At 44.9% G+C, this 20,205-nt stretch overlaps 1 protein-coding gene across 2 annotated transcripts; it reads left to right on the top strand.

Annotated features, from left to right (window-relative positions):
• Nucleotides 1-11,854: 11,854 nt before the first annotated feature.
• LOC109855843 lies at nucleotides 11,855-20,059 on the top strand. Of its 2 annotated transcripts, none has more exons than XM_020430506.1 (6): nucleotides 11,855-11,962; nucleotides 12,818-12,950; nucleotides 14,483-14,595; nucleotides 18,145-18,294; nucleotides 18,606-19,528; nucleotides 19,630-20,059. In XM_020430506.1, the coding sequence occupies exons 1-6, from the start codon at nucleotides 11,914-11,916 to the stop codon at nucleotides 19,861-19,863; spliced, it is 1,602 nt and encodes a 533-aa protein (XP_020286095.1). In that variant the 5' UTR covers nucleotides 11,855-11,913; the 3' UTR covers nucleotides 19,864-20,059. The 2 variants fall into 2 exon arrangements, with proteins under 2 accessions (XP_020286095.1, XP_020286087.1); XM_020430498.1 differs by lacking the exon at nucleotides 14,483-14,595 and adding an exon at nucleotides 14,265-14,395.
• The last annotated feature ends 146 nt before the right edge of the window (nucleotides 20,060-20,205 follow it).

Here is a 20,205-nt window from a genome sequence, read left to right as displayed (position 1 = left end):
CACCATCAGGGTGCCACTCGGCACGAAAACCACACTCGTTCGCGTCTCGTGTCTCTTCCAGGGGACTTCCAGAATCGGAGAGAACACGCTACCGGCTTCGACGAACCATTAAAAGTTTGCCCTTTCCACGTCTTAAAACATCTCCACGATATAAGTAAACGCGATAGATACCGATCGGCATAAAAATTCTCGACTTTCAGGGACAACGGCTTTCTCGCGCGTCCGTGAAAATTAAATCGCGACACGTCATTGCGCTTTCTGTGAGAGCGAAAAAGTATTTTCTCTGAGACTGGTATACAACACTTTCGAGTAATTAATGACAAAATCTGTGCAGAATTGATCGTTTTTTTTTTTTTTTTTACAAGAGAATGCAAGGTTTAAGGTAAAACGTAAATTTCTCTTGACAAAAGAGCCTCGATCTTTCGATTAAGACTCCTTCGGTATTTGCGTAGTTTCTTTCTTCTCGCTCAGAAAAATGAAGATAAAATCGGACATCCAGAAAATCATCAGCGATCCGGATCGGCTTGCAAAGAAGCCATTTCGCGGATCGATAACTCGTTCCGGGGGACACAACCCGGAGCTACACCCGCGCGCGGCTCGCCGCACCTCTTCAGGGGCAAGGTCGACCGCTCCCTACCACCGTGGCACGCACGTGTGTGCGCACACGTGCGCAATTCCATCGGAATAACGCGGGCGTGTGTGCACGTGGCCGCGATCTGTTCCCCTCTGTTTTTTCTTCCCGTCTGTTTTTAATACAGGGTGTATCGAGGGAACTCGTCCAGGCCCGCGGACGAATCAGTGAAAGTGACTACCAGGCAAGGTCGTCTCGCCAGTGTGCAAGTTACAAAATTCCTCGAAAACCAAGAGACCGGCTCGAGGTATCGAGCTATCGCGATCGCGCGAAATATAACATCGGAACACGAATATTTTCTTCTGAGCAAATGCGCCTTGTGAAATAATGAAGTCGGACCATCTTTCCTCTGACCATCTTTCGTCTGCTACTCTCGTCACACAAGTCGAAAAAATATAGTAAGTAAACTATGTTCTTCTATTTTTTTATTATTCTGCCTAAAAAATCGAAATTTTCTATCGTAAAGTCACGACAGAGTTTGCGCTTAATAATATTCCCAATAAAATCTGTAAAAAAAAGCTCGAAATTGATCAAATACTCTTCTTAACAATCTTAAGTCTCTCTAGCGGCACGCGGAGTGTGTTTCATTTTCTCATGATCTATATTTCTACCAAACAATTAAATTTCACCGACAATTTCTAGGCGCCGTTCATCTTCACGAAAGCGTGACGTCGTCACCCAGTTCGTCACACGGTACCTTTGAAGTGAAGTGTGTTCTCGAAAAGAATCGAGCCAATTGTTTGAAACAGAAAAAGTGGCGATTAAAATCGTCTTCGTTTGTCTTATCCTATATTAAAAAAGATATTTGGAGAAGTGCGCGTTTGGAGTCGAATATAAAAAAAAAAAAAAATAACGTGACTGTAATTTATATTATATATAACATATAATAATACATATTATACATATAATTTATTATATATTTATAATATTATACTTTATATTGTATTATATATATTATATACATACTACAGTAATGTCACTGACCTCCGCCGCGCGACTTTGGCAGGGTCACTGACCTCGGCCGCGCGGCCTTGGCGGGGTCATTGACCTCGGCCGCGCGGTCTTGGCGGGGTCACTGACCTCGGCCGCGCGGCCTTGGCGGGGCATTGACCTCGGCCGCGCGGCCTTGGTGGGGGGGAGGNGCATTGACCTCGGCCGCGCGGCCTTGGTGGGGGGGAGGGTCACTGACCTCGGCCGCGCGGCCTTGACGGGGCACTGACCTCGGCCGCGCGGCCTTGGTGGGGGGGAGGGTCACTGACCGCGGGCGCGCGGCCTTGGTGGGGTCACTGACCCGGCCACGCGACTGCGGCGGTGTTACTGACTTCGGTCACGTGATTACGGTATATATATATATATATATATATATATATACAATATATATATATATATACATATATGCGTATGTGTGTGTATTATATATAGATATAGAATATTACATATAATATAAAAGCAATAATAGCTTGCGCATAGCGCGCGCCTGTGTTGTGCTAGTAATATGCAAATTGTCTGTTAATTCGCAAACAATTCACATTTTGAAAAAGAATGTCACAAATCAATTTTTATCCCAATTAATTTTTGTTAGTGCAATCGCAGCGTGTGTATCTCTTCGATATATTGAAAAAAACGGAATAAACTTCCCGGTCTGCATTGTGCTGCATTGCATATGCGCGTCACACCAAGAGGCGAGAGGCGTAACAAGCAGCAATGAAGTTACATGGAGAAAGGTGTAGAAATAGCGTGAAACCGTCCACATAACAAATTTCCGGGATGTCACGATAGTGATCTATGACAGTCGCTTGATTGCAAGCGAAGAGATCAATCGCTTCCTCGTAAATACGCAGCACAGAAGCGTGACATGTTTAACAGCACTGGAGATGCGCTGCATGTTTACGTTTTTCAATACGATGGCTTTTTGCTTTGTGTACGTATGTTGCGCAACTATATATAATAATGTACAATAACAATATGCATAATATATATAAATCCCATCAGATTTCGATACTTACGTAAATTGTTCTCTTTAAGAAAATTCCAAATTTTTACGTTCGCTTGGAAATTGCATGCGTGTAACGTTTGATACGAGGGGAGTCGATATTCTTCGCCGAAATGAATAAATTTCACCGTTCTTCGAGGGAGAACCATAGTCATTCCCTGAACATCCATCCACGAGTGGCTTTAAATCATCTTGGATGTTTTCAACAGCGAACTTTTGCCTGCGATAGACAGCGCAAGTCGGAGAAGAAGATAAACGGAACCTGTCAGATCGAATTTTTGTTTTTGACGAGGCCGTACAACGGTATTAAATAACGAGCACAAAAACATTTGAAGGGTAACGATGTGGACGTTAGCTTAAAATTAAATATTTTCTCTCGCGATGCCTGAATCGCTGTTGCGAAATCATCGTGCAAGAAAACAACAGGATTCGACTCTTATGCATATTATCTTGCGACAAAATCGCCACTCTGCATCGACGTGTTAATTATTCTAGTCTCTCTTATTTTCGCAGGTTTTGCATGTTTTTTTTTTTCGCGACCGCAAAACCAAAGTCGCTTCAAACTCGAAAATACGCGGCGTTCAACCGGCCGTGTCAACGCGCCGTTAACACGATTCAGAGGTCGATTTAGAAAGGTGGATCACAAAATTCGGGTCATTGAATGTAAAACTTTCTTCGAATCGCGCAACCTCTTCGGCGCGAAATGTCGTTTTCTCGATAGCTTCTTTCAGCAGAATCACACGCAGCGCACGTTTTCACGGTGGAACAGTCAGAAGTTAAAAAGTCTCTTGTGCAACAAATGACTTGATGAATGAATACCGCATACGTACATTTTCGAAACAAAAAACCTTGTTTAGTCTTTCGTGCGGAAACCTTATCCTAGTCTTCTTTGTCTCTGGAACGAGTTGACGCATAACAAAGCGACGACGACGACGACGTGTCGCGTGACGCGCATAAGAAAGTAACGGAGCGCGAGTGGAACGAGAGAGACGAAAGGGTGGCAGCTCGACGCGTTTATTTAACAATATAATGTCGCATAATGTAACATATAGATATAATACACATGCGTATCAATTAGCTGAATTAGCACAATATGCAACTCTTCAATATGCATCGAGCTATCGGAATCTTCCCACGTGAAATTATACACAAACGCGTCCCGGATTCTTTGCTCCAATTTCTCTGAATGGCAAGTCTCGATTCATCAGCTTGCGATGCATGCAGCTGCAATCTGCCCACAACAAGAGCTCGTCGTGTGCGCCAAATACAGCCGCGTCCTTCGGAATGAAGGCGGAAAAGTGAAAAAAAAAAAGCGAGAAAATTCCGCGCGCGTGACGAACGATCGCGAGATTCGAGGAAATTTTACCTACGGCAAACATTTCTCTGTGTGTCGACGAAGGGACACTCGTCGACGGCCAGCGCGCTGGCCGTGGAAAACACGTTGAGCTGAATAACGGAAGGCTGTTTGTTTGCGCAAGGTGAACCACCTTCTTCTTCTCCTCGCGAGCGAACGCACGTGATCCGTGCCTTTCCACAGACGGAATTTCTCTCTCGCGTATCATCTCTCAGAAAGTTTTATTTCGCGCGGCGTCGAATATAAAAAATAATAATCCCCGCCGGATTTTATTCACGTCGCCGCACACTATACCTCTCGGGCTATATCCTCTCGAAAATTTTCAACATTAATCCAGAACTTTGTTTATTCTCGTCGAGATGAGAATATACGCGCGAGCGGAATGAGAATCGCGGATCAAAAAAACAAAAAAAAAAACAAAAAAAAGAAAACATTTTGATAGTTTTTCTCAAACAAAAACAAGTTTTTCATCCACTGTAATTTACCTGAGACTGTAATTTTTTGCTGGAAGGGATGAGAGAGAGAAAGAGAGAGAGAAAGAGAATAATTCATCGAAGATTAATGAAATCCGATTTATATGGAACACACCGTGTAGACTTCGTTATCCGACGTACCGTCGTGTGTTCTTAATTAACTCCCGCGCGAGTTCGAGATATCAGCTCCAGGGCAGGTAATTATCGGCACGGCGTGCCGCGAGAGTCGATACTCGCGTAAAGTTTTCTATTTAATAGGACGCCGATGAGAGGGGAATAAATTCCGCTCGGATGAGATTTTACGCGGAAACTGCCAATAATTGGCGTACGTCTCGTCTCAACTGCTCCACTTACTGCGCACTTTCCGTTACATATATTACACGCGTGTGCGTCTCGCGGGAAGTTTGTTATAAATTTTTCACGCACGAGGCTTTAAACTTCTCATATTGCGTCGTATTTTTAAATTAATTTTTTCAATTCATTTAATTCGCGGAATCGCGACACATGTTTTTATTGCTCGACAATTCCGAAATTTTCTCTTTCCGAAAACTTAAATCGACGCGCATTACGAAACGGTAGTTTATATAATATACGAGATTCTTATTTGTGTGTGTGTGTGTGTGTGTAAATGTGTGTGCGTATAATAATTCTTTACGAAACGCACAATATGCGTGTGTGTATATATATATATATATATTTTTTTTTCTTTCCAGACGCTTAACAGTTTCTCCGTCAATTACGAATCGAAGCGGAAGGTTGCCTCGTCACAAGGCAAACCGCTTTCGTTCTCGCGTGCGACGATTTTGCAATTAAATTGCCGATTCCGAAGCGAAGAGTGTAAGTCAGTCAGCGGCTGTAATTTTCCTCATTTCTACGAAACTTAATTACGATCGACATTGTCGCATTTTGAGAAGCCGTTAATCCTCGTTTGTATATCGAATCAGCCACTCCTGGTATTCAACCGATTTAAGCGGCGATTTTGTTTGCAGGTGTGACATTTGAACTCGCGTATTGAAACTACGGAAACAAAGGATTCGCTCGAACAAGCAGGAAATTAGCGCGCCGACAAAACAATTTTCAGTAGATTTGACATTATTTCTTGCTGGCCGTATAATGGCACGTGAGAGACTTTTCCGGAAAGTTTTGCACCGAGGAAAGCGAATCGGAAAAATTTGTTGTTCGAGAATTTTCTCGAAGAAAAAAAAACAAACGCTGACACGGTTTTCATCCTTTCCAAGCGATTTCTTTCGCATCGAGAGAGAAATCTCTCAGCCGCGCATTATAATATCGACAGTTCCGTACGAGAGATATCCGTCCGATTATTCCGCCTTCGTATCTTCTTTTTCTTCGTCGTCGGAAGGCGTCGGTGTGTCGTCGATGGGAAAGTATGGATAAGACTCGCACACCGGCAGCACAGCGAGCGAGAGAGTATCGAGTAAAGCGTTTCGAAATACGAGATGCGCATAATTATGCGCGCCTACTTAGGTGCATCGGGAATGCAACGACGTCCTCCGTTTTTCTGGCACGCCCTCGTCTACCTTTCGATCGGCGTTCTCTCTCTCTCTCGCCTCTCGACCTGGTAAGAGAACACCGCATCGTCGTGTTTCATATCGTCGTCTCGTTGTCGGTGCGCGCGAACAAAGCGGGATTCTCCATCGACGGGAAAATTTCGCGAGGAGAAATCGCGTCGCGCGTTTTCGTTTCCATTGTGCATTACGTGCATAATTGCAACGCTTACGCGCGCGGCTTGCGCTTGTATAGCTGCAAAATACACATTTCGCACGTACATACAGCGCGCGATCTCCGCAACATTCCGCCGACCTTATTTCGTAACAATTACATCATTGAGCGTTTTGCAATGTGTATCGAACGAGGAGAGAGAAAGAGAAAGAAAAAAAAAAAAAAGAGAGAGAGAACGTCAAACAGTCCCTCGCGAGAAAGCCGACGGCGGATTTTCGTTGATTTATTTGCACGCCCGCTCGATTTGTTTAACGTTCGCGTGCGGCGAAACAATAAATTTTGCGGTCTCCTATATGGTTTTTTCTTTTTCACAAGTGACTACGCGCGCTAATGGCGCGGATCATCCGATCGATTCGTATCGATGTGTATTATTGCGTCCTTGTGTCGCGACAATTCAATTTTAGAAATTAATGCGATTTTGCACGGCCACGCGCGGCGTGTTTTGTTTTTTTCGTTTCGCAAAAATTGAAACTTTTGCGCGCGACGTGTAAAAAAAATTGTGTCGCGAAAAAGAGAAACTCCGCGTTACACACAGCCCGAGGTAACCAGGTCAGATCGACGCTATCGTAGATTATAACGCGATTTGATCGATTGGATTCCGATCACGTGGCGGAAGAGGGCTTCGTTCGTATGATCGACGCAAACACACCGTGGAGACGACGTGATTTTCACCTTGACCGTGAACAGGTCATTGTCCACTGGTTATTCCGGCATCTCTCTCTTTTAAGAGAGAGAAAGAGAGAGAGAGAGAGAGAGAGAGAGAGAGACGGTCAACTTTTCGCGCTTGTTCGCACACTATTATAGCCACAAGTTTGCCGCGTCGCAAATTATTAAAATAAATCAATTCCTTTTTCTTTCGAGACTCTCCTTGACCCAATCTCGAGAGCAACTATGATTTTTCACCAAATAAATTATTAACGCGAACTGATTTGTCACGAGACAAAATTAGGATTAAGATGAGAAATAAAGTTCCGTCACGCAAAACTTTCGCTCGCGCCGCAATACGCTATTTCTTGCTTTAATAAAATTTGTCATTAACGAGTAAAAAAAAAAAAAAAACCTTGAACGTCGTCGAGTCTTAAAAGCGATTATAAATCGGGAACAATATCGGCATGAATTTCTCCCGACAGAGAGAATCTTGCGACAAACGGATTACGTTTCAGATTGAAGATCGCGTTCTGGGTTTTGCGGAGATTTCGAGCGTGAATATAGCTTACATGAAGCTGAGCTCCTATTGTTGAGGCGTGTTTAGCCTTCGGATATGTACGGCATCAAGCGGGTCGAATTTAACGTGAAGCGCGTTTTCGAAACAAGACAGTCGTAAAGGAATATTTTGTTTATCAAATAAACACATATCAAAGATTATATCGAAAACTCTTTGAAAATAAAAAACAAACATGAAAAATGTAATGAAGCGAGATTTTTATATTTTCTATTTCTCGTCGGCAAATAAAACCGCCGTGTCAAAGCATTTTTGTCGAAACAAAATAGCTTTATGACGGCACGTATTCGCAAAACGAATCTTTTTTGTACCGACGTAACATTGATCTCCGAAACACGCGCGAGATGTTTTCTTTCGAGATTGCTAATTAAATCTCGTAATTTCGATATTTTTGGAGAAGCGATAAATAAATCAAACAGATGCTCAGAAGTTACATTTCTGCTCGCGTGCGCAAAGTTAAACGGGAAATTTGAAGATCGTGCGAGATCGCCAGGAGGAGCCAATGGCCTCTGGAAAAGTACAGACGCGAGTAAGATCTAAAGAAAGTGCCTTCTCGCTGGAAGGCACTTGTAAAAAAAAGTTAGTACACTTTATTAAAACAAAAAAAAAAAGAAAGTTATAAACACGTGTAGTGGTTTTTATTTTTGCTGCGAATCTTTAGTCGTAAAAAAACCCACTTCGTGTATATTTCAAAAAGCGATTTGCCGTAAATCGCACGAACAGAAATTGATTAATTTCGATATTTACGAGGTGAAAATGAGTTGGCGAGGAGTTGTTGGTTATCGAGATAACCATCTTGAGAGAATATTTTGAAGATTATGAATAAAGAATAAAGAAGATTCTGAATAATTAACTCGCCGCTAACCTTTCGCGAGTTCTCCCAAGTTGAATACCGATTTTTTAAACTCCGCGCTTAATGTTCGACAGATCGCAGTGATTTTTTTTTTTTTTATTTACGATCTAAGCAAGCGTATCGCGAGAATCGCGCCTTTTAAAGCGCGAAAGGTATGAAGTCGGTAAAAAAAAAAAAAAATATCAGTGCCGTTCTCCCAGTCGGGATACTCCTCCAGTCGTGGAGCGATGGAGAACGACGAATGGAGATCTTCCTAGGAGCGCATCCGAGGAGTCGAAGGTGAGCAGTCACGTCGAAGAATCCGCAGTAGTTCAAGGAGAGAGCGTGCTGCGCACGTATAAAGATGGTCGAGGAAAGATGAAGTCGATGGGGAGAGAGAGAGAGAGAGAAAGAGACTGGGCGAAGAAAAGCCGCGGGTCAGCGCACCATCTTGGCGAAGACGCGGCGCCTAGCCTGTCGAGAGAAGAACTCCTGCTTCTCTCGCCTCGAAATGCCGATTGGCAAATTGACATTTATCCTCCAAGCGACCCCGCGATCTCCTAAACAAAGATAATGGAAATTCTTTCCCGGCTTTTTTCTTGAATCTGTTGCGCAATAGACGACATAATCGACGTAATATAATCGACATAACATTTAGAAATGTAATAATAATAATAATAATAATAATAGTTTTAGTAACAACTTTTGATCAAAGAAGTGCAAGTTTCGAGTTCGTCGTGAGCGAGAAATCTTTGTATGGAACGATTCCTTTTCTAATCTGTTGGAAAACCTTTAAAGCGCAATTATCATACGATCGTATAGATAATTACTCGGCAACGCGTGAGAAACGCGATATGTAATATATAACATGTGTGTGGAAATCAATATTGAAAAATAAAAATTCAAGGCAACGACGAGATACGGTTAACGGCGATTCCGTGGCGTGTGACCTAGAAGATCGCGACGTCTCGAATATATATTCGAGCAGGCGTGAATTTTTACCAACTTTTACTTCGGTCGGTCGTTCGTTTGATAAAAAAAAAAAACGAAGCGCGAAAATAAAAGGATAAAACGAAAATCCGATTAAGCTCCTTCGTGAGATCCTCTTCGAGGAACGGGTGAGACTGGTCGGGAAAAGGGCGAATGAATGGTATAGAGAGACCGCACTCGCTATATATATATATATATATATATACACATATGTCCGCAGAAATAGAATATATACATATATGTGCAAAAACTGGTTTTCTGCGGATTCCTCGTATTTGTTAACACACGTGCGGTGAACGTGCGCACCCATCTCTCTCTACGTGTGCATCTCGCCAAGGACTCGAAACGCTCGGGCACTTAGAAATGCCATCGTGTCCCGCGTAATGCGCGAGGTGAATCCTGCCGAAATTGTGTACGTACGTAATAATTGTGTGCGCGCGTGGGAGTTTTGCCGGGAGAAAGAGATCGGAAGCGTTATGTCGATGAAATATAATTGCGCGCGTTATATCACCGCATGTGTCCGATCATTGTTGGCCTGTACTACTGGGTCCTTTCGTTGCGCAACGAAAAATCTGTTGCCGGGAAATTAACGTCGCGTCGCGATGTATACGGAATTTTTCGTCTAATGACGACACTTAAATCTTTCTCTCCACGGTTTGTAATCGCACTTCACTTGGATTGCGAGTCCAAGTTCTCTCGCGAGCATGAATGTAACGTTGTGTAAGTGTTAATTCGTACACGCGACAAGAGTCAGACATTCAGATCTCGCGCAGGTGTGCAATTATTGAGCAGGAAGAGAGCGAGTATCTTTCCGTATCGGAGCGAGTTTGTTTTGCGCAATTAGTTGCTTTCGTGACATCAATTTGCGTCCGTACGATTCTACAATTTTAAGTTTTCTATTCGTTGACATTGAAAAAGATTTATTTTTGTTTTTTTTGTTTTTTGCACACGCGTGCGTATTGCGAAACGCACGCTCGTAGCCTGAATTTGAAATAACGTCATCGTTCGCCCGCTTCGCGAGCAAAGAACAATCGACTGCGCAAATGTCTAGCGCAATGCGAATTACGCGTGGATATTGCGAGATTATTTTGCTCGTAAATGCGGATAACCTTTTCTGCAAATTTATTGGCCGCGCCGGTCGCATCGTTCTCTCGCGGAAAGCCTCAAAGGACGCGCTCGCGTTGGAGTAACGCGCTCGGAGTTCCGACAAAAATTATAAAATTATAAAACGTCTCTCTAATGCGCGCATGACGTTAAATATATATGTAAGCGGACGGCAAAACTCGAGGCCACGAGATGCGAAATGCATTTTCGAGGCCGCGCCGAAAGGTCAAATGCCTCTCGATTCGCGGAAACTCGCCGTAGTTCGCTGCGCATACAAATGATATTATCCTTCCGGAAGGATTCACCCCACGCACTTAAAGGGATTGTAGTTAAACAATTTCACGGAGCGCGAGCAGTACGTTCGCGTAATGAACTGTGGGCGATCTCGCGCGATTACGTGCGCAATGCGGATGCAAACGTAATTCCGAAATTGTATCTTTTCTCTCTCTCTCTCTCTCTACACGCGTACGAAACTTTGAGAAGCACACGTTCACCATCGCCGTAAATTGAATTTGAAACACCGCCATTTTCGTCGATGCTCCCCGTAAGTCTTGAAGCGGCTCGTCTTAGAAGCGCATCGCCAAGTGCAGTTTTCGACGAAAGCAACTCGAAGTGACACTTTCTCAGGGTTTACGAGCGCGCAACTTCGTTCCCGATAACTTTCGGGAACGTTTTTTTTCATGACAATCGTAAAAAGAAAAATTACTTTGTTTTCTCTTCCCGAGGCGTTGCGAACAAAGTTCACGGGCTCTCTCGGACCTTGAAAGCGGCAATCGATTCGGCAAGTCCGATTGTTAATACGCGCGCTTGCAAAATCGCGCTCGTCATACGTAATTATGCGTGCATCACATGTAAGTGTGTTATAAAGAGAGGCTCTAAATTTAGCTTCGCGTTTAGACTTTCGAAACATCCTTACGAGCCCGCTATTTTTTTTTTTTTTTTTTCTTATGCGCCATCGCACGGCATTTGCGATGCCACTTGGTTCGAGGGAGTATACGTTATCGCCGACAATTCGTCGGGGTTACAAATGGTCTTCGCGCTGTCAGACAAGTCAGCGGATAACGAAAAATAAAGGTCGGATAAATAATGGTCGGCGGAATGCAGGCAGAAAATAGGATGTGCGTGCGAGCAATTAATTCTGCATTCCAGCCTCTCCGTCTAATCCGCATCCACACACCTGCCATCATCATTTATTCGTTTCTCGTCCCTCTTTTTTTTTTTTGGCGAGAGACAACGTTCGGGAGCCAAAAGTTTGAGAAAGATTCTCGTCCCGAGTAGAGAAGGAATTGAAACTATCGGTAGAGTATCGCATTAAAGATGTGATTACAAAGAAAACGTTATTGCAAATCAAAAACACACCTCGTGATAATCTTCAATATTCTCGAAATTTCTCTCCTTGTCTACAAACAAGACGCACTTGAGCTGCTGCTTTTTTCCTGATGCCCACCTGAAAGATGGCAGCACGATCCGGAAGGTGAAAGTCCCACGATCCAAGAGGGAAGGAGTGGTGGTGCACATATAGAGGGGCGGAGAGGGCGCGGCTTGTCCAGACGCTCTCCGTCCTGACGACGACGATGTCGCCGAAGTTGATATTTCTACTGGGATCTCTGTGTCTCCTTGTCGGTAAGTACAATTTTTTCCCCGATTTGTAATTCCTATAGTTGGCAAACAAAAATCTACTCGCGTGATTTTTTATCTTCATTGCCATTCTTACCTTCACGCGCACGCGCGCGCGCGCGCGCGCGCGTGCAGGATTCAGGTGAAGCTCGTGATATTTCAATTTTCGAGTAAGTAATTTATATCGTATCGAAGTTGAAGCGACGTGTATCGTTGAGAGAAATTGACATTTGAAATTGCGCGAAAAATTGTCGGGTTTCAACGCGTTACGTAATGAAAAGAAAACGCGCACGTCGCATTAGCGAATCTTGAGAAAATTGAAATTGTAAATGAGAGAACGTTTCAGAAAAAAAATTGATGAATTTCGCGTTCGTGAATATTTTGAGTTCGTGAAAAACTCGAGAGAAAGAGAACATAGGTATGTAAAAACCTTCTTTGCAGAACCACTGTCGCTTTCCCCCCCGTCGCCCTGACATTTCCAAGACTTTCTACTTGTGCCGGAGTTCACCGACCCCTTCTTCGCGATCGCGAGAAGCTCGCTCGTATCGTGAACCGATCGTGACATTTTCGAACGATCGATCGAACACCCGCTTTTGTCTCGTGGAAAATGTCACGTTCGCGTTGGTCGCTTGTCGATAGACGCGTGTTTGTTAAGTTAAAAATATTGTACAAAGTATTTCGCAAAACTCATCTGCCGAAGAGAAAGTCTCTCAGAAAGCTGAAGTAAAAGAGCAAACTAAAATTTGTTTCTTGTGTCAGTCCAATTTGAAAAACTTAAATTTAATGCAAAGTTAATTAAGACGATTAATGACGCAAGATAAACGGCAATAATTGATCAATTATGTTCCTTCCTGCACGCAGGGACGCAGGTCAGAGCACAAGACGAGGAAGGCGCGGACGGCGTCGACGCGAACGCCGAGGAACTTTGCCAGGACAGGCCGGGAGATGAATATTTTCGCCTGAGCACCGAGGGAGATTGTCGCGATGTCGTGAGGTAAGTCTCATCTCATTATTCCGTTCGCGTGAACACAGGAGGATCAAGTCAATTCGATTCCCGGATGACTTCACGTGTGTGAATTTCAATTTCATTATGTACGCGAGCAAGACGTAATGAAACTTCAGACACACACACACACACACACCGGCTTTCACGGAGATCCAGAGAGAGAGAGAGAGAGAACGCTGGCGATTTTTTTGCCCGCTTAATTGCATCGCAATTTTACATGAAACTTTGTTTCTATTCGTCTTTCGCTTCGGGTGAGCGGAATCGCAAGGTGAATCGGGTTCCAGTTTGAAAAAAAAAAAAAAAACTCGACCGCTGACTCACTTCCGCCTGTGTGTGCTGAGAGCGAGACTTACATATTCTCTCTCTTTCTCGTCGGAAAGTCTAGATAAATTTGTATTGAACGGCTACGTACTTTCTCCGTGTCGCGCGAGCGTCCGCGTCGGTTTCTAATGCAATTCTGATTAATCCCTGATTTTGCCCGCCGTCACTTTGCGCGGTATCGTATTGAAAGTGGAATTTTACATATCGAAATTTTCTCTCGTGAATTTCTCGCGCGAAATTCGTTCGTCGCGAGATAAGCGAGAGCGAACGTTACGTGGTTTTCCCCGACGTTTCTTTGTTCGCGCTGACGCGGAGAACGTAAGTCCCAAGGACATCCGGTTTTGACAGAAATATTGTGCGGTCTGGAAACGCAGTTGTGCGGCGGACACAAGTCGTCTCATCTCATGGGTAAAAATAACAATTCAACACATTTATTTTATTCTCATCCTGATTCCACAGAACTCGATCGCGCGAGATGATATCCCCCGAGATGATCGAGATATCGATTTTTTCAGGAAAAGTCAAGGCGAGAACGCAGCGAGCATTAACAACATTTCTTGACATTTGATTATTTTTTATCGGATTGACGAAATCATTTTTCTTTACCGCAGAAACGTGATGATTATTATTACTCTCCACACGTTTTATTTAACAAATAATTTCAACAGCTTTCATTTTGTTGTTCGAGCGCAGTGATCAAAATCTATAATTACGCCGACGGAACGCACAATGGAGAAAAGTAAACATTTGTTGTTGCACGTGGTCAAAACAATGATTCGCGCGGTCTCGTAATATGCGCGTACTCATATTTGTTTAACGCGCGCGTTGTATGCGCGTAGTTTATTGTTGTTTTTCTCCCTCGTGTGTTCGCGATCGGTCGGAAACACGGTCGGGGAGCTTCGAGCTCCGAGAGAGAGAGAGAGAGAGAGAGAAACAGACAGACATCGTGTTCCATGTGAGGAAATGATATAATCATCTCAGGTGCGACAAAGCGAGCGAGATCGGCGTGACCAGATTGGCGTCGGTGCGCTGTCCGACCGGCCTGGCGTTCGACATCGAGCGGCAGACCTGCGACTGGAAGACGAACGTGAAGAACTGCGGCGAGCTCGAGAGTAAGCGAACATTACGTCTTTTTCACGCGTTAGACTCACGCAGGCACCCTTTGTTTTCTGTCCACGGCGGGCGCTCTCCGCCGACAGGTGTACAAGGTCCGGCCTGAAGCAAATCACGTGTCCCAGCGGATTGGCCTTTGACTTGGACAAACAGACCTGCGACTGGAAGGGCAAAGTCACCAACTGTGACAAGCTCGAGAGTAAGTCCGGGATAAAGATCGACGATCGATCTTGCCGGCGGCGCCGTTTCGAATCGGCGCGCACAGCCGGCAGATTCTCTCGCCGATTCCTTCGTAGACTCGCAACGTAGCACGCACTCCCCCCCTCGTTCTCAGTATCATTAGAGCTAAAACGCATGCGATCGATCACTCACGCACCTCTCACGCAAATATCCTCTCACGATGCGCAGCGACCGTCGCGGCGTCTCTGAAAAACATCAAAGTGAAAAAAAAATTTCGGTGAAAAAAAAATAAGAGAAAATACTAAATAGAGCGCTTTGTTAAAAATTAATTTTGTCCTCAAATCGACTCGGAAGTTTTTCGTCGTAATTTCAATTTCAATTTCATTGAAAGAGCCAATTACCGATAAGAAATCACTTCTCGGCTTCAAACTTCGTGGATGTTGCGCAACACCGGCGGTGTTGCGTAAACGACCGCGGATCGAAAAAAACCAACTACTATGCGAGACTTTCCAGCGACGCGTGATGCCATTAAACCGGAAAGCGCGCATTAACACAGCGACGTGGGATTCGACGCGAAATTCACCCGGTGAATTGGGAGAGGGGTGGACGAGAGGACTTGTACTTTCAGCGACGCGATTAACGATCGAAAACGCCCGGATATGTGTTCCCGGTACTTTCGAAAGAAAGAGAGAGAGAAAGAGAAAAAGAGCGAGACGTCTCTCTCTCTCTCTTGCTCGACCACTTTCGTTCCGTGAGGCGAGTCGATGGGACTGGTCTCGATTTTCAGCGAAAGCGCGCGCGCGATCGAATGAGCGAGGCCGGGACCTCGTCCCGGACCCAGAACGAAGGGGAAAACGAAAACCGCATTCGGAGACGCCACACACGGTCGTGAAAACACGTCGGACTTCACGAGCGGCTAACCCGGTTTCGAATCCTTCGGATATCTCTACTATCTCCCTATTTTTGTTTTCTCGCGCAATTTCCACGACTCACCGCCTTCCACTAACAAAAGCTGCACTTTCCAAACGGACGAAGAAACCAGACCTGATCATAAATCATCCAGTCATTACCCAAACTGTTAATGTAGCGTCTCATTAAATGTTTTCACAAGCGCATTAAATCTAACTGTCCGTTAATAATTTTACGATTGCGCGTTAGAGAATTTTCTTACTCCAGAAACAACGATGATTTTTTTTCTTAAAATTGTCCAACATTTTGCGCCTTCGTCCAATTCCGGATTTTCATCGGACTTTTGCTTGACACCGGCCTCACATCGTCGAATCCAACTCCGCGCGCGTTGCGTGTCAACGCATTTTTGCGAAAAACCACTCCGCTTCCGCGTTACAGCACTTCGCGCCCATATTCCTCTCTCGCGGCGGTAACAGGCGGAAAAATGTGATCGCGATTGGATTGATATCTTTCTGTTTTCCCGGCCATTTATAAGCAATAACATTTGCGTTAAAAGCGACAGCGTCGAAGTTAATTGAACCACTGCGCGAAGTAATATCTCGCGCAATGAGTAATAATGATTTCTTCATTAAATTCTCTCGTAGAAAAAACGATTGCGTTGTGCAAACTGTGTTTTTGCACAACTCCCGCGCATTGATAATCTCTTTCTACATCGATGATAATCGCTTTCCGACGTTTCAAAATATATATATTTTTTTTTTTTTTTTTTATTTAACGCGCCGCTGCGTCCGAATCTTCGCGCTCGTCGAAAGCGCGAGCTTCGAAAACTTCGACATCGAACCGTTATCGAGCGGGAGTTTTGTTTGATATTGTCGGCGGGATTTTAAGAGCGATCTATCGTATCTGTGAACTATATCGGCGATCCGTGTGTTATATCGCATCAACACTCGTTTGCTACCATGCCGATGCAAATCTGAAATGTCACGTTCTTTTTGCGATTCTTACGCGAGCTGTTCCAACAACATTGGCACGCAACAATTTTCTAACATTTATCATTCTCTCCCCCCTTCTCTCTTTTACCTCCGGCGCTCGTTCTAGGTACGAGGTTGCACGTATTCGATCTTTTTCTCCGCATCCAGATCGGTCTCGCTTCGGCGATCTGGCCTCCTTTATTCTCGGGAGCTCCTCGGCCGTTCGGCTCGCTTTTACCACCTGAAAATCTCGAGATCTCGCGCGCCCAATCAGCCCAAGATCGTTAATCTTTCCTCGCGCAAGGTTCTTCTTATTATTTCGCTCGTCGGCCGATCCTCGTTTCACGCGAAAGATCGCCACGGGAGCCACGTACGATATCTCGATCTGTCGCAGGTGCCACACGCGGAGTGTGCGTGTGTGTCACAAACTTTCTCTCGCAACACGATAGCCGAATTTAAAAAAAAAAAAAGGGGGCGCACAAGATTTCACATTAATTTCTAAACCGTAGAAAATTCACAAGCGCTAGTCTCAAAATTGAAGATAATTTCAGAATTTTTCAACAAGATCGATCTTTGTGCGAACGTTGAATATTTCTTTGTCGGTCGATCGCGAAATTCACGTTTCTCGAAAACAGTCACACGCCAATTTTTCCCTTACGTTATCACGCTGCTTCACACACTCAGCAAATTAATTCTCGCCAACAAAATTATATTCTCGCTCGCATCAACACACATTCTCACAAATTCTCTCTTTCACATTCTCATTCTCTCATGCCTCTCTCGTGTACGTGCATACGTACGCGAATAACGAAATCTGCGTGCATCGCTGCCAGTCGACGAGGCGAACAAACGTCGAGTTAAAAACGTTTATCTTTTGAGTCGGACGAAAGACAAATAAAAAACGTCTTTCCGCGAGAACCAATAGTCGCAGGACGAGACGTCGTCACACGGTACACATATCTTTTATGGAACGGACAGTCGCGCGTTACAGCCGACGTACACTCAGCGGCGGACACAGAAAATCGTAGAAAAAAAAGAAAAAAACTAGAGACCGTAAATAAAGACGAGAGACGGACAAACGAAAAGCCATTCCCGAGGAGAATGACAATGAAAAGAACCATCTCGGAGAGAGGCAGTGACGTAGGAACGAGCGCGTTTTTTTGTGTATATCGAACATTTTTCCTCCTCCAAAGAAGAGACAAAGAAAAACGTTGAGAAATCCCTGAAACGCATGTAAATTTCCACCTCGGCCGATTAAAAGTACATACACGGAGTAGAAATGTTACGGTTTTGTTTTGCTAAGGTGATAAGAGGTAAAAGGAATTGGGTGACACGAATGATTAATTTTGAGCACGATCCTCTCCCCATCAGCTTGAAAATGTGTTTTGCATTTTTTGTTTTGTTTGTTCTTTTTTTTTTTTTTTTTTTTTTTTTTTTGGAACTTTTGTGTTCGCGCCGGTGTTCCTACGTTGCTGCTGTATTTTTATTGTATGTAAATAAGCGGCGGCCTTGATTACACCTGTAGCTGCTGTAGTCACGTGAATTATATGTATATGTAAAGAGCACCAAAAAAGCAATGAGAAATAATGTCTCATCTCGTAGTAGTTGCGTTGTAAAGCCGTGAAAAGAGTGTGTCTCTCACGAAATCCCGATCATTCCGATTACGTTCGATCGTTCGCGTTTTGCAGAGCCGCGCAAAGTCCTGCCCATTCTCAAGACCGACGAGCCCGTCTGTCCGGAAGGGAAGTTGTCGTGCGGCAACGGCGAGTGCGTCGACAAGGAGCTCTTCTGTAACGGCAAGCCCGACTGCAAGGACGAGTCCGACGAGAACGCCTGCAGTAAGTGTCGCAACGTTATTATGTTCGCCCGCGGGGGATCGAGTGGCGCGGACATTGAGACAAAAAATTCGTGACTTATATTCCGAGGATTGCACATACGTCCAGAAAATTCTAGAGTTTCTAACTTTTATAAGTATAACTTTTATAAGTATAACTTTTATTCGAAATATATATATCGCGCGCAAATCTAGAACGTCGTACATGTTTGTCGCGCGCGCGATCTAAATTTCTAAGCTCAATGTCCCCCAGTTCGATTTTTTTTGTTTTTCTAAAAAAAAATTATCAATTATATGATTTCAATCGCATTACAGCCGTCGAAACCGATCCCAACCGCGCTCCGGATTGCGATCCTACGCAATGTATCCTGCCAGACTGTTATTGCTCGGCCGACGGCACGCGCATCCCCGGCAACATCGATCCCCAGCAAGTGCCGCAGATGATCACGATCACCTTCAACGGCGCCGTCAACGTGGACAACATCGATCTGTACGAAGAGATCTTCAACGGCCAGCGCCAGAATCCAAATGGCTGTCAGATCCGCGGAACCTTCTTCGTGTCGCACAAGTACACCAACTACTCGGCGGTCCAGGATCTGCACCGACGCGGTCATGAGATCGCGGTGTTCTCCCTGACGCACAAAGAAGATCCGAAATACTGGAGCCAGGGAAGCTACGACGACTGGCTGGCGGAAATGGCCGGTGCCAGATTGATTATCGAACGTTTCGCCAACATCACCGACGGTTCCATCATCGGTATGCGCGCTCCTTATCTCAGAGTCGGCGGTAACAAACAGTTCGAGATGATGGCCGACCAGTTCTTCGTGTACGACGCCTCCATCACCGCGTCTCTCGGCCGAGTACCGATCTGGCCGTACACTCTGTACTTCAGAATGCCGCACAAGTGCAACGGCAACGGCGGCAACTGTCCGTCCAGGTCGCATCCGGTCTGGGAGATGGTGATGAACGAGCTGGATCGCAGAGACGATCCCACCTTCGATGAATCTCTGCCTGGTTGTCACATGGTCGACTCCTGCTCCAACATTCAGACCGGCGAGCAGTTCGCCCGATTGCTGAGGCACAACTTCAACAGGCACTTCAACAGCAACCGAGCGCCGCTCGGTCTGAACTTCCACGCGTCCTGGCTGAAGAGCAAGAAGGAATTCAAGGACGAGTTGATCAAGTTCATCGAGGAGATGATCGCCAGGAGTGATGTGTACTTCGTTACCATGGTGCAGGTGAGAATGTTACTTTATTACATTTAGCACATCTTCAATGACTGTACAAAATAAAATAATCAAATTAATTAATTAAATATATTCTTATGTGTTTCTTCCAGGTGATCAAGTGGATGCAGACACCCACCGAGTTGTCGGCACTCAGAGACTTCCAGGACTGGAAAGAGACCTGCGACGAGAAGGGTTTGCCCTACTGCTCGCTGCCGAACGCCTGTCCGCTGACGACCAGAGAATTACCTGGTGAGACCCTGCGTCTCTTCACCTGCATGGAGTGCCCGAACAATTATCCGTGGCTGTTGGATCCAACCGGCGACGGTTTCCCCGCGAGAAAGTGATTCAACGAGATCAGCAACGTCATTGTGTTGTTCGGCAGCGCGATTCGACGATCTTCAGATCGTTCACAGTAAAAATAAAAAAAATAAAAAAAAAAAACAATAAATAAAACAAAAAAAATCACGCGCCGTCGACATCCCCGGCGAGCCGAAGAGCCAAGAGCGCGTCAGGCTCTCTGGAAGACACGGAAAAAGCAATCGGCGACGGGCGCGTCGAGGTGCGGGATCCTCGGCGAGATATCTCGGAGTCAGTCTTATCGCGATTAGAAAGCGTCACCTTGGTCGGGTCAAAGGAATGGCTCGGAGTGGATCGGAGCTTCTTCTACTTTCGAGGGAAAACGCCTG

Source organism: Pseudomyrmex gracilis, unplaced genomic scaffold (assembly GCF_002006095.1).
Source record: "Pseudomyrmex gracilis isolate BER0280 unplaced genomic scaffold, ASM200609v1 scaffold_3, whole genome shotgun sequence".
NCBI lineage: Eukaryota > Metazoa > Arthropoda > Insecta > Hymenoptera > Formicidae > Pseudomyrmex > Pseudomyrmex gracilis.
Note: the sequence above shows the minus strand (reverse complement) of the source record. Positions and strands in the feature narration are given on the sequence as shown.

Coding starts and splice junctions, on each gene's coding strand:
- LOC109855843 (XM_020430498.1), top strand. CDS start 11,914: ATGTCGCCGAAGTTGATATTTCTACTGGGATCTCTGTGTCTCCTTGTC. Junction 12,951..14,264: donor GATTGTCGCGATGTCGTGAG/GTAAGTCTCATC, acceptor TAATCATCTCAG/GTGCGACAAAGCGAGCGAGA. Junction 18,295..18,605: donor GTCCGACGAGAACGCCTGCA/GTAAGTGTCGCA, acceptor ATCGCATTACAG/CCGTCGAAACCGATCCCAAC.